General features: G+C 43.5%; 1 protein-coding gene across 1 annotated transcript in view; it reads left to right on the forward strand.

Annotated features, from left to right (window-relative positions):
* Nucleotides 1–7,056, forward strand: part of PHLPP1 (PH domain and leucine rich repeat protein phosphatase 1) — a 132,167-nt gene extending 125,111 nt beyond the window's left edge. The window contains exons 15-17 of the mRNA XM_066992533.1: nt 406–600; nt 2,836–3,064; nt 4,992–7,056. Coding sequence (XP_066848634.1) covers nt 406–600; nt 2,836–3,064; nt 4,992–6,116 — 1,549 coding nt within the window. The 3' untranslated portion in view covers nt 6,117–7,056. The remainder of the gene's footprint in view (nt 1–405; nt 601–2,835; nt 3,065–4,991) is intronic.
* Nucleotides 7,057–14,597: the final 7,541 nt, after the last annotated feature.

The raw sequence follows: 14,597 nt of genomic DNA on the forward strand, positions 1-14,597 counted from the left end.
AAACTTTTGCTTACTGTTAAGTAATTTAACTCAACTTGGTCATCAGCAAGTTAAATCATAAAGATGGCTCTTGGAGGGGCAAGTGCCCCTCAACTGCTGTTGTTTCAGGCATACTTTTCTCCCCTAAGTTTGTTCCCCTTTCTCTACAAATAGGAGATCTGTTCGCATGCTGAAAAGGAGGAAGATTCCTTAGGGCTTGGCTTGAATTTCCAGCACAGTTCTCTCCATGTTTTACACTGCTAGATGGGTCTGACTTCCACACAGCTCAGAAAGCAGTTTTGAAGACCTTGGAACAGAGTTGGTTAAAACTGGCTCTCAGACCAGGCTGCACCTTTTTTTTTCTGAATAATATGAGAAATTAGTACTGGATAACAATCTTGATGTTCTCCTGTTTGCCTTTACCAGGCTGTGTGTGGCAGCACTCTCGGCCAATAACTTCTGCGACAACAGGGAGGCACTTTATGGTGTTTTTGACGGTGACCGCAATGTGGAAGTGCCGTATCTCCTGCAATGCACTATGAGTGACATCTTGGCAGAAGAGCTACAGAAAACAAAAAATGAAGAGGAATACATGATCAACACGTTCATCGTTATGCAGAGGTGAGTCTTGGATCTGAAGCATTTTTTTAACCTCGTGTATGCTTCCTGAGCAGTTAGCTTTCAGGTTAAGCGCTTGCTCTTTTCTTGCTTCAAAAATGGGAGTGGAGGGGGCAAGACTTAGTATCTGGCAATTGTGTATTCTTTTATTGCTTGCTTTGTGAAAAATTGCCTTCTGTTGCTTTCAGCTGTGAGGAGAAAAACCCCAACCCTTTCCCACCTATCTAAACAAACAAACAAAAAAACACCCTCAAAATCACTGAATGTTTATGTCTGAGTGGTTTCACTCCTATCTGGTATCTTCTTTAAGTCTTATGACTCAAAATTTGCAATAGCCAAGACAGTAGTGTAAATTTCTTGATCATCTTTTAAACTTCCCTTATTACTATTCCCTGCAAAGCCTGGGCTGATCCTTGCTGTTTTTTTCTGTACCAATACAGGTTATTTAAGGCCACGCAAATATTTAAAAATATATATTCTGACTTCCTGAAAAATGTCTGTTTCATGTCATTCCTTTGACCTTAGAATATTATTTGTGCACGACTCATCCAAAGAGATTGTGATACAATAGCTGTAAGTGTAATAGCAGCTATGTGTGGTGGTTGGGAGATCTGTGTGTATGCGTGCTGTTCTTGACAGAACAAGAAATTGTGCCTGGGGAGACACTGAGTGAGGAAGGAGTATGAAGGGAACTGAACAAAAGCGCACAAAGAGGTCAGGGAAACAAAGGAGAAAGCAAATAAGCAGCTCAGAGATGAAGGAAATGGATCAAGTTGAAAGTAGGATCACTAGTCGTTCAATGGCTGCAGTTTTGGAAGGGAAAGCATTCCAACTCTGATATTGGGAAAGAGAAGCATTAGGATGGTATTGAACCTTACAAACACAAGAGAAAAAAAAAGCTGATTTCCCACAATTACTTAGTGCCTTGGTTAGACTAGTAGCTGAGAAGAAGGTTGCCATATACTTAAAATCATCAAAATGATATAAATTTACATATTGAAAGTATTTATCGTGTTGGCTGTTTTTTTACTACTCGCAGGCTTTCACAGGAATGTGGTATTCCTGGAAAAAAAACCCACTGCATTTGAAGGGGAGTGGGAGGGGAGATTCAAATCAAAATAAGCTAATCACTCCCTTGGAGAAACAGAAATAATACTCATTCTAGTTGCATGTTACCATTCCTTGAGGAATTACTACAGATACTATGCAACATTCTTGAAGTGCCTTTAAAAAAATAGAAAAGCATATTGAAGCCTTGGTACGAGTTTAGTTGTGCATTATTTCCACACCATTTTGAATCAAAACTTCTTGCTAGCTATACCTAGCCTTAACATAAATTTTAGTAGCCTCTGTAATCAGCTTTCTAATTGTTCTAGTTCTTAATTACTCTAGGTGGAGGCCCTGATAAACAAGCAACTGGGAAAATTGACAGAATTTTCTTCACAGTCGTATTTCAATTTAAACAAGTAAAATGAATAGTATTAAAATAAGCGTACATTCTAATGACAAGATTCTGAAAACTTTAGTTTTATCTATTTTTTTCTGTTTCTGTTTTTACTGTGACCCCTGCTAAAACACCAGACTTAAATATTTCAAAGAACCTGTTTTACGTGATAAATGAAAAGTCTGCCTTCTTTTAGTGGAATTAACAACTACTGTGGTTTTTTTGGTCGTTGTTTGATACTTTAAAAGCATTATTCTGAAGGCATCACAAAACAATGAACCTCTAACATCTATTTTTGCTCAAAACTGGAATTTCTAGAGTTAAAATTACTGTTCGTCTCCTGAAGCTAAAGACTTTACTATTCCAAAGCTCTGTCTGGATAATATGACCCCCTTTTTAAGCCCTACCTGTACTCACTTAGTAGTCTTCAATACTTTTCTAACCCTCTTTGCTTCCCTGCAGCTGACCTTTAAATCAGACTTCTTTAAGATGTAGAGAAAGAGTGCTGACTGTGTGACTCTTACAAGTGCAAAGATTTTTCTTTCTAAAATTGAGTAGACTTGAGTATCTGCATCTTGCTGTAAATAGCACACTGCCTGAGAGTTGTACGTGATTACTCTGCAGTGTTGCTATCGTGTTGCAGTCTTCAGTGAAGACGTTTGTTTCTGTCCCAGTGATCCAGTAGAGTCAATGCCCTGAGTGCTTGTGGTTGCAGAATAGCAGTTGTTTCTCCTTAGTACCCATAACACTTGTTTTTCAATTAAAGAACAATCATTGTTTTGTTTAAATTCCAGGAAACTTGGAACAGCTGGACAAAAACTTGGAGGCTCTGCTGTTCTTTGCCATATAAAACATGATCCCATGGACCCTGGCGGATGCTTCACGTTAACCTCAGCAAATGTGGGGAAGTGCCAAACTGTTCTCTGCCGGAATGGGAAACCTCTGTCTTTGTCCAGGTGTTATGTGATGAGTTGTGAAGAAGAACTGAAGAGGATTAAGCAGCATAAGGCCATTATCACAGAGGTTAGAGAACTCGGATGTTGATGTGAAAGGAGGACTGCTGCAAGCTGCAGCTTCCTTTGAGGACATTTGCATGATGGTATATGAAATTACACATCTGTATTAGAAACCTCTAAGAGGTGTTGTTAATAGCATGGGTTCCAGAGTAGCACTTTTCCTTTCAAGGTGATTCATATCATGCAATCAAGTTGTTTTTCCATCCCATTGCCAAGCCAGATTTCAGTTAGCTTCAGAGCCTGAGCAGCTGTGAGCATGTCGTGGTGACACAGGAAAGCCGAGGCCCTCCTCCTGTTGTGGGGGAGTGCTGTGTTGGTGCTGTCATGAAGAGCCCCTCCAATCCAGAAAGATGAGGGCTGAGCACTCAGAACAATGCTGTCCTTCCCTTGGGAGACGACTTAATCCTGCCAGGATGACTTTGCTGTCTGAGCTCCTGTGTTCTCAGAGCTGTCCTCTGACAGACCGCTCTCGAAGAGAGCATTGCCCCAAAGGAAAACCCGTCCTATGCTCAGCTGAAGAGCCACGAGAGAGGAGGAAGCTATTTGCTCCCTTTCTACAAGCTTAAAGCCACTACTGTCAGCTGTGCTTTGCCTTGTGTGACACATGCATAGGAACAGAGAAATATTGTATCCTCTTAATGGGGGAGGAAAGGGCACAATACTCACTGCTGTACAGCCGTGAGGAGGTTTGTGTGTGTGTGTAATAAATCGTGTGCCCATTAATCTTGCCAGGAAAAGGTGATGATTGGAATCTCAAATGTGACAAGTTAGAAGGGAGTCACTCCAACATAGTGTGCATCACTGAGGCATGCTCGTTATGCTGTTCTGTAAAGGAAAAGGGAAATTTCTGCACAGACTCTTAAGATGACTCACTGATTTCATGCATGTTGATGGCTTATCACTTCTGTCAGGCTCCTAATGGGGAAGTTAACAAGCCGACAAGGTTTTTTTCTTTTGAGTGGCTTTAAAGGGGAAGCTTTTTTACTCTTGGTTTGCTTTTCTGTGTTTTTTTTTGTTGTTGTATAATAACCACTGCTGTCATCATCTGGACCAAAGGAGCATAAATCCTCACCTTTGTTGTTGGTCTCCAACACACAATTAGTAGGCTGCAGCTATCCCCAACAGGCTGACAGATAACCAGACCTGCTGTTTCAGATGCTTGCTCTGCTTATTCTGGCAGCTCAGATTCTAACCAGGACAGGAGCCTGGGATTTGGATGTGCAAGGGATTTACTTCTCAAATATGCCCATTTTTACTGGTGTTTTCCCTTCAGATATTACTCTGCCTCCCCTTGGAAATGTCATATCTAAGTGGAAGCACAGTAAGTAATTGGGGCATGTAAAACATTTCACTACAGTGCAGCTGACTGAGAAATGCAGACTTGCTCTCTGCTGCATTTGACTTGCATGCTTCATTTAAAGCCTTTTTTTTAAACGAACTTTTGTTTCCAGAGTGATGAGCCAAGATGAAACCTACAATTGTTACAGCTGCAAGAGAAGAGTCATAACTGAATGACCTGCCCCTATATCAAATGGAGCTGTGTGTGACTTTGCACTGCATAAAGCCAGATATCGTGGGTGGAGGAGGGATAAGTCTGACTCATGGGTAAAACATTAGTCCAGTTGGCTCCCACAGCTGCAGAAGCAGAATAGATGTTTCTTTGTTGCAGGCTTCTGCTTTGTTGGTCTGGATAGGTGATGCTGATGACAAATCAGTAGGGTGTAGGAGGCTCAGTGCAAGGCTGGAAACCAGCCATTGCTGTGTTCTGATCCCAGCTCTGTCACTTTCTTGCAAGTCACCTCTTTTCCATATTCTTACCTGTAAATGGCTGTGTCTGGGGTACTGCGGAACAGACACTGGTAAGACACACGGAGGAGATGTGAGTGCCATGTGTCTTTGTGTTGTTTTCAATTTTGTCTCCTCTCTCATTTCAGGATGGCAAAGTGAATGGTGTGACGGATTCAACAAGAATCCTGGGATACACGTTCCTTCACCCGAGTGTTGTGCCGCGTCCTCACGTCCAGTCCATTACCTTAACTCCGCAAGATGAGTTCTTCATTCTGGGGAGCAAGGGGCTGTGGGACAGCCTCTCGATGGATGAGGCAGTGGAAGCAGTCAGAAACGTGCCTGATGCGCTGGCAGCTGCGAAGAAGCTTTGCACTTTGGCCCAGAGTTACGGCTGCAACGACAGCATCAGCGCTGTTGTGGTCCAGCTCAATGTGACGGAGGACAGCTTCTGCTGCTGTGAGCTTAATGGGGTCCCACCCCCCAGCCCTGGCATCTTCCCCCAGTCCGTCAACGTGGTCATCAAGGACAGGCCTGCAGATGCTCTCGGGATGCCGTCTTCGAGCAGCGGCATGGCTTCTGAGATCAGCAGCGAGATCTCCACCTCAGAGATGAGCAGCGAGGTGGGGTCCACAGCCTCCGACGAGCCTCCGCAGGTCGCCATGAACGAGAACAGCCCAGCCTACCCCGGGGAGCAGCGCTGCATGCTGCACCCCGTCTGCCTGTCCAATTCTTTCCAGCGGCAGCTCTCCAGCGCCACTTTCTCCAGCGCCTTCTCCGACAACGGCCTTGACAGCGACGATGAGGAGCCCATAGAGGGGGTGTTCACCAATGGCAGCCGCGTGGAAGTGGAGGTGGACATCCACTGCAGCCGAGCGAAGGAGAAGCAGCTTCTCCAAGTGCCTGTGGAAGCCAGCGATGAAGGTATCGTCATCAGTGCCAACGAGGATGAGCCCAGTCTTCCCAGGAAAGCTGAGTATTCTGCCACGGGCACAATAGGGCGCCGACGGGGCAACGGCTCAGTGGCGCCGCAAGAGAGGAGCCATAACTTGATCGAAGTCGCGACGGATGCACCTCTCAGAAAAACAGGGGGATACTTTGCTGCTCCGGCACAGCCAGATCCAGATGACCAGTTCATCATCCCCCCAGAGCTTGAAGAAGAGGTCAAGGAGATCATGAAACAGCACCAGGAGCAGCAGCAGCAGCAACAGCAGCAGCAGCAGCGGCAGTATCAGATGGACCACCTGGCAGACTATTACGATACACCACTATGACCCACTCTACTGCTCGCAATTAAACTAACAAACAAGGAGACTTGAGTGCAGGACCCAGTGGGCTCACGCTACAGCAGGGGTTTTCCTTCTCCTTTTCCTTTATACACTTCCTTATCCTTATCCTGCCACTACAGATAACTGCAGCTTTTCGGTTTCTTAGGTTTAATATTCGTGGACTTTCTTCTAGAGACGCTTTACCAGTAAAGTTTAAAATAGTTAATATTCCCTTAACATATCAAGTGTAAAAACAAAAAAAAACAAAAACAAAAAAATAATAAAAAGGTTTAATATATTGCTGAGAAACAGATGATGATGTAATATTTTTTAAAATGGCTTGTTTGTTTTGTTTGAAAAGCAGGGCAGTAGCCAGTGCTAAATGATTTAAGTAATATTGTAATACTGTATTTCTTTGAGAGAAAAGGCTTTTTTTGGTCTTGAAAATGATAGACATTTGTAGAATATGGAGACTAACTCCTAGGAGTTGCTTTACTCTTTCAGGTGACTTAAGTCACTGAGATTCACTAATTTTCTCTGAGAGAACAGTTGATTGGGAAACTACTGTAAATAGCTCAGTGTTGTATAGTGACGCTTACATGTTTTGTAGCCTTGGCATTAAGGACACGACCTGAAAAACTGACCTTTTTCTTAAGCAACTCTTTGGGCCATGGTCATTAAACATAACGGACTGAGTGACTGCGTACAAGTTAGCTAGAGTTTAGATGGTATAGACCATTGAAAGAAACCCACTTTTTCCTCTGGTCTCTTTCTTTCCTTACTTTTGCAGACATGTTTTATTTGTGTTCCTTATTGCTGCCACAACCAGCATGATTGTATAGAGCTCATTTGCTGTAGAACATTTACATACCAAGAGTTATATTAAAGCCGAATGCACAAATGAACATGTCATAATTTTTGTTATAATAAATATGAAATTTACAAACAGTGTCTGTTTTTGTCTGAATAGCTGAGCAGCAGCTTTCAAATAGCTTGCTGTGGTTCATCAGCATGTTGCAGTCTGTTTAAACTGCGAAGTGTTAAAACTTCTTCAATTTGGTGTGCATTTTTACAAGAACCGCAGAAGCTCACGTGTACTCTTAGAATTTTTAGTAAGCAGTTCACCCAGTAGTTGCTCAAAATGTCAAATGCTCTTTAAAAGATACTAAACACCAAGGAATTAACACACTTTTTTTCTTTCTCGGTGTGAATTCAGCACTATTGATTTGCCCTTCACGGTGGTATTGACAATGCCAGAAGATTGAGGAGGAGCGGTGCTCTGACTCCGCCACTGGGACTGAGTGACTGAGGGTAGAAATGATGAAGGGATGATGTGGGCTAACAAAAGGGAGAAGGAAAACATTGGATTTGGAGAGAAGAGGAAAAATGTAAAGAGAAGGTGGAAAAGTGAACTCAAAGCTACCTACATAAACTAAGATGTGGTTGAACACGTTAAATGAAGATGAGTTCAATGGCAGTTTGACTTTGGTAGCAAAAGGGTGTGTTTTGCTCATTCCTCTGGGAAGGGACCCACACCCTTTCTCAGTATTGCCTCCAACCAATTGCTTCATTCTCCTTGTCAGTCTCTAAAAAGTTGAATTAGTGCCTGATCACAACAGTGTCTTGTTCCTTCATAACATTTGGTCTGTATTTTGGGAGCGGCCTATGGTAACAGGCAGTTGTCCTTACTCTGTTCCAGGATGCAACAGCCAAGTTAGGGCAGGATTGTCATTGATAAGACATTCTGAGGTTCTTCTTAAATAATAACAACAGAGGAACAAATACAGAAATACACAGTTTGATAAATGCTTATAGTACTGCCTACTATAGAGCTAGAAGATTGTATCGTATTGTAATTTGAGCTTCAAAATACCACTTTCTTAAAGAAAAATCATTAAATAATGTATTGAAAGAAAAGTTTTGTTCGCAAGTAACTCAGGTGTTCTTTAGTAACAGTTTCTATATTTCTAATTTTGTTGAATGACTTGTTTTTCCTTGGTGTCCATGGGAAGTGTTTTTTTTTCTTTTCAGTTGTTTTTGAGACTGAAGGTGATAATTAGCATGGGCACTACCATGGCCTAGGCAACTGATTACAGGTTTAGGATTTCCTAAGCAGGCTGGAAAATTCTCTGTGTAACACCCGTTGCTAGTAGAGGAGTAATCTTGCTGCTGCTGCTGTCTCTATTCATGCTAACGTGCCTCTGGTGTACTGAATTTGTGGTGCCTCTGGGGCACCATGTCATGCGAGCTAAAGTTTGTCCCCCTGCAGAGAAATTACTGAGAATTCTTACTCCCTGCTGTACCCCTTCCTTGTTTGAAGAGGAATATATGTACATTGGCAGGCTTCATAAAGAATTTCCCCTCCCTTCATTTGAAGGACTAACATCAGCCACGGCAGTAACAGGTTACAGGGAGCAATTCAGTTTTGCTCCTTGTTTCCTTTCCTTGAAGCGTAGATGGTCAAAACTCAGAGTCCATCAGAGCCTGCCACTTTCAGCATGGTCCCTTTTATAAAGTTAGCAACTGCATTCTGGACTCAGAGCTTTCATAGCATCGAAGTGACAGGACTTTGGCTGAGGACCTGTACGTTTTGGATTTCTGGTTTGTCTGAAGATATTTGCATTAGTAGCCTTCCTTACGAGTCATAATGTGAGGGATTGATGCATTCGTAGGGATGTTTTGTTCCCCCTACTGGGTTCCCTATAACCTACTGAACTGGATCAGTAGGTTGCCTGGCTGGGAGCATCTTTGGAAAGTTTAGCATTTATTTTTTAAACCAAGGGTAAAGGTTATTTTGTTCTCGCTTTAAACTGGGACTTGGAAAGCAAGGTACAGTTTTTGCAACTCATGACTTTTCAGGACATCTCCATCCTTTCACAAAGGGTGTTAGCATGCTCTTACCTTGCGAGGACTGAAGCTAAAGTCATTGATTTCATTTTGGTGCATTACTATCGTATGTGAGTTTATGATTAAGTGCATGGTATATTTTACACAATTTTGCACAACCAGGAACTATCCAACTCAAAAAGAGAAGTGGATTTGTTTGCAGAATTTGGCAGCTGTAGCAGGGGCAAAGGTTGCGGACTAAAATGAAAGGAAGGCTTTCAACTGAAGAAAAAAGAAGAGCCACACTACCTTTATAATCCAACCTTTCATGTCCTTTGAAACTTGCTGATAGCCATATCTGCGACTAGCAGAAATGCATGAACAGGAGGAGGTAGATAGCTGGTGGCAGAAAAATGAACGTATTTACATTGTTTTCTGGAAGGTAACTTCAAATAGGAAGCTGTGATGGTATTGAGGAATAACTCAGATGCTTAAATGCAAGCCTTTTTGGTGGCATAAAAGCTTTTTTACCTTGCTTTCTGCCCTAGTGCTCTTACATAATGCATTTTGTTGTGCATGAGCAACCCATTGGCATTCTGCTTGTGCATTCAGAGCATGGCACAACCTCCTCTGGTAACCAGTGCTGTAGTGTTACTGCCTTCCCGTGGCTTACTGCTTTTAGAATGAGCCAAATATCCGTGTAGCTCATCTCCCTCATTACCAGAATGCTGTCACGGTGCTATTGCAATGCCCCATAAGTTACCTTTAAAGTATTTCCTTCATAATGATCTCAGCCTGATCACTAGCTGTCGTGCTTTTAACTCAAGCACAATTTTCTAGCAAACTGTATTTATATATTTTCTGCAGTATGACGTTCACTTTGGAAGCCCATCCAGGTGGGGGTAGGTGTTAACAGAGTATCACACCCAACTTCCAAAGTTATTTCTAAGAATTCCCCTGGCAGTCAGCTGTCCCTTAGTTATATTTAAGTAGTTCGCCTCTCTTTTGTGTTGAGAGACACGTTCCCTGAATGACTTCAGTTAGCCCCACCAAGGCAATGGTGGATAAGCCAAGACGAAGAAAAATCTGGATTCTGACATAAGATAACATTGGAGAACAGTGGCATCCACCCATCTCTGTAAGAGGGTGTCTTTCCAGATGCAGTTACAGAGAAGCACATATACAGTGTCCCTGAGTGACCCTGTGCCCCTCTGCCTGCATCTCAGCACTGCTCACGGATGGTGTCTTTTGGGTTCGGCCTTGCAAGTCCAGGCTGAAAATGCTCACTTGTGTAGGTTGTTTGGAATAACCTAGTGACCAGCTTACAGATCAGGGCCTGAAATATTTCTAGCAGAGCAAAGGGATTTAAAGGAGTAAACAAAACAGTAACTTCAGCCTAGTCAGCCTGATTTGCCTGCAGTCGACGAAGAGATGAGCTTTTCTAAGAGGAGTAGGCCCTCAAGTCTTAAGCTGAGCAGGTCTGAGCTCTGCTCTGCAGTTAGGTCTCTCAGAGCTTTGGCTAGAGGGAGAGCTGCATGGCCAGAAGTTGGCCAAAAAAATTAAATCTTTTGCTGGCAGCTGCAAACAGGACTTCAAAGTGTCTGTTAAATGACTGCGTTTATGCTTTCCTTGGTTAACCTGCATTACTCTCCTGCCTCATTAATTGAATCGACTTGCTTCAGGGCCAATTTATTGCAGTATTGCTGGACTAACTGATTTGTTTCTCACTGATTTAGTTGCTACCTGCATGCTGGCACATGCTTGCGGTGAGGATCCTGTGGGGTGCTGCCTGAACCTGCCTTCCTTTGGTTTGCCTGCGCTTTGGTGGAGGTTGAGCTGCATCCCGTGCTGATGGTGTAAATGCCCAAATGCCCTTCCTAACAAGACTGATGCTTCTATGGAAAAATAAAAGTTAAAATTAAATTGCTGCCTGAGGGCAAGTAAAGCCGTCATAGCCATTTCAATCAAAAGGTGGAGGGGAAAAAAGCCTAAATATTATTTCGATTAACAGCAGCCCCAGGTCAGAATTGGTATACTGCTTATCTAGGACTTCAGCGGGGAAAACAGCTTTAGATAATTGATCCCTACTTTTCTCCAGTCTTTTGTTTATACTTCCCCTCCTGTTGAGTTCAACAGTTCATCCTTTGCACCTTTCTTTCTCAATCTGAAAAGTTGAGATTCACCTTCTGTTGACTCAGCTACCTCCTCCTACCTCTTCTGTGTTTATCTCGTGTGGTCAGCTAAGCCTGTCCTCTAGGTTATGACTGAGGCAGGACCTGAATGGGGAGGATGCCATTCTGTCGTCTTCCGTATTACCTTAACACAGTGGGCTTGAGGGAGATGATTACAAGAGCTGGTCAGGAGCCTGATGGCACCGCAGTGCTGAGGAAGCTGTTGTGTGGTAAATGGGATGGGACCAAGACCTGTTAGGTGCAAGGCAGGGCTCCCCAGCAGGGACACCTGAGAGAAGATGAGGGTGGTGAGGCCCTGGCACAGGCTGCCCAGAGAAGCTGTGGATGCCCCATCCCTGGAGGTGCTCAAGGCCAGGCTGGCTGGGCCTTGGGCAACCTGGTCTGGTGGGAGGTGTCCCTGCCATGGCAGGGGGCTGGAACTGGGTGATCTTTAAGGTCCCTTCCAACCCAAACCGTTCTGTGATCCTATGAGCCACTGAGCCTTTCTGCTGTAGGGGAACTGGAGAGCATGGCTCCCCGCGCCTCGGGCTATGGGGTGGCTGAAGTTGGCAGTGCCAGGGTTGGGGCCTAGTGCCTGCCATTGCTGCCCCCTTCCCCTTTGGTGTCTCAGTCCCGGTGCCGTGGAGCTTGTCGGGAGGTGGTGCTCTGAGCACAGCAGGCCCTTCTCCTCTCCTGTCAGATTAAGCACAGCTGCACTGGGAGACATCCGTGCGTTTTAACAGTGAAGTTGTCAGTACTGACTCACAGAGCAGATGGAGCTGTTTCGCTAATTAAATATATGCTGTGGAGTGCTTTAAAATTAGGACACAGAACTATGGAGGAAGCAGAAGTATGCGAGTCAGTGACTTGTAAGATGCTTTTTCATTGTAATCCCTACGAAGCAGAGAAAGGGAAAACAGTTTCAGTCAGTGCTTATCTTGATCCTGGAAAACTTGAACACACAGAATATATAATGGGGTACTCTACTGAAAACTGGGTGGCAAGGGAGAGCAAAAAATGCCGTGTCTTTTCAAAGACGAAAACAAATTGATGCTCATGCCCCAGGGGCCAAAACTCTCTTCTTGAATGCAAGCAAAGGTATCTGAAATACCGCGCTCAGAGCCCTGTTGACAAGTCTCCTGTGGTAGAGTCATTTCATCAGGGGTATAGGGATCATCCCATTCCCTCATAGTGGCCAAAATTTGACCATGAGGCCACTCAGAGTTAACTCGGGTATCAACAAAGTCTTTCTATGAGACTCTTGTAGTGCCTTGAAAGAACAAATGAGGTAAGAACAGGGAAAAATGAGACAGAAGTCCAGCTTCCCTCTCCTGGAGATCTGCGGCCTGTCCCTTTTCGAACCAGAAGTGGTTTCCTTGTGAAGAGGGTAAGAAATGGCTTTAAGGCCTCTCTCTCTCTCTCTCTTTTTTTTTTTTTTTTTTTTTCCCTTATTGGAGACTGAGCCTTTGCATTTGCGGTAGAAAAACCCGTACTACTGCTGCCTTTGTTACTTGAAAACTGCACGGGCTCCCCCTTGCGTTACCGCAGGCCAGGAAAACGATGGCCACAGCCTCCTCTTTCACCGACCCAAGTGAAATTAGTGATCTTGCACACACCATCCAGGACAAAAAAAAAAAACAAACAAACAAAAAAAAAACAACAACAAAAAAAAAAAAAACAAAACCGCGTCGTCTTTGTTTGGGTTAATAAATTGCCTGATCTTGACCACCAGGGCTGATCCGCAACAGTGTAAAAAGCTGAATCTAATTCAAGTTGCCAAGGACACGGGGCTGTCTTGTGGGTGAGTTATTTCTGTGATCTGAAGGAAGGAAAAACACCCTTTCAGCTGTGCACCCCTATGGTGACTACACATGGCAGCTAATTTTCCATCACCGGCTCTCCTAGTGTCACGTGGCTTCCATCGCCCTGTGCTGAGAATCCTGCCCCAAAATATTTAGGATTGGGAAGTCACTGTGTTGGGTCCTTTGCATTTGCAGATAAGGGCTGCTGTGGTGTAGGCGAGAAGTGTCGTGGGTGTGCAGATGACAGATTTAGGCACAGCTTTGTACTATAAATCTGGGTACAGTGGGAAGCCTATGAATAATGTATATGCAACGCACACAGTGTCTTCATAGCTAATGAAATTCCAATTTTCAATAAACAGCTGGGCAATGGAAGCTCTTAAATTTTTTCTTCCTGCACTTCAACCGTCCATATTTAACTTCAAAGACAGTATCGGATAGCAAAAAAAATTCAAGGTTTTCATATACGCATAAATGTCTGAACAACTCTGCTAAACAGTTTGTCTTGCAATATTGAAAATAATATACCCAGACCATAACTGAGCTTTTCAACGCCTGTTTAAAACATATGGTCCTTTCCTGGGTGTACCTGTCTCCTGAGCCTTTTTACATTCTGTTGAAAGACTAATTACCTGTAAAATGGCTGGATGCATTTCTCTCACTTAAGCTTTTCCACATGTCCTGCGAGTTTCACAAGTCCAGTAGCAGGTGCAGGTCTGGGTGCAAACGGCGTGGCTGGAAATCAATAGCCCATTTGTAGCAATGAAGGGCATCCTGCGACTTGCCAGTTCTGCACTGTCACGCGCCAAAACCAATTACATCAAACACACTGATGATCTGCAGACCTTGCACAGGGCCTAATGTTTTATTTATGATGGGTGATGGTGAGCATCTGTGACACTTTTATGCTGTGCTGGCATTAAGCTGCTGTAATGTATTGAATGCCACCTTTTCTCGGAGGTGGATGTTGTGAAAGAGGTGAGTAATGACGGGTGTCACGGCTGTCATAAACAATGTGGTTGTAGTCCCATTTAATAACTTATTGGGGCCTTAGAAAAGAAGACGTACAAGTTCTGCAAACGTAACTGAGAGATCAGAGTTACAGCAGGTCCGCTTTGTATTTAGAGCTCAACTTACGGTGAATCTAAGTTGCAGTGGAAAACTACAGGAAGACAAATCTTAATGAAGACAAAACTGCACTGGGAGTAAAATACGTGGATTACGAAAGAACAATTTCCCTTCAAACTGTTCTTTGGTACTCTAATCCCCATATGTATTCTCATCACTTTGAAGCAGTTTCTCACGTAAACTGAGATCCCAGGTTTTCTTAAAACTAAGCTTTGACTTCCGTTTCTGCTGTTGTACAACCTGTTTGTAGGTTTGTTTTTTTTTTCTCCACATCAGCTCTATTTAAACTGCTCTGAAAGGCGGAAAGAGGAAAAAAGGCCGATTCATGATAAAAGTTAATATATTCTGGGAACATTTTCTTAAACTTATTAAGAAAATAAGAAAACTCATTGTTTGTACCTGAAAATTTCCTTTCTGTGGGTGGATACAAAAGTTGCTCCTCTGTGTAGCTGGTCAGCAGCAGGAGGGTAACGCCCTAACATGACCAGCAGTGGCTTTATGCTTCCAGATGACTGAACTAATTGGTAAATGTAAAGGTTACGTGTATTTGGAGGAGTAAA

This window comes from Anser cygnoides, chromosome 2 (assembly GCF_040182565.1).
Source record: "Anser cygnoides isolate HZ-2024a breed goose chromosome 2, Taihu_goose_T2T_genome, whole genome shotgun sequence".
Lineage (NCBI taxonomy): Eukaryota > Metazoa > Chordata > Aves > Anseriformes > Anatidae > Anser > Anser cygnoides.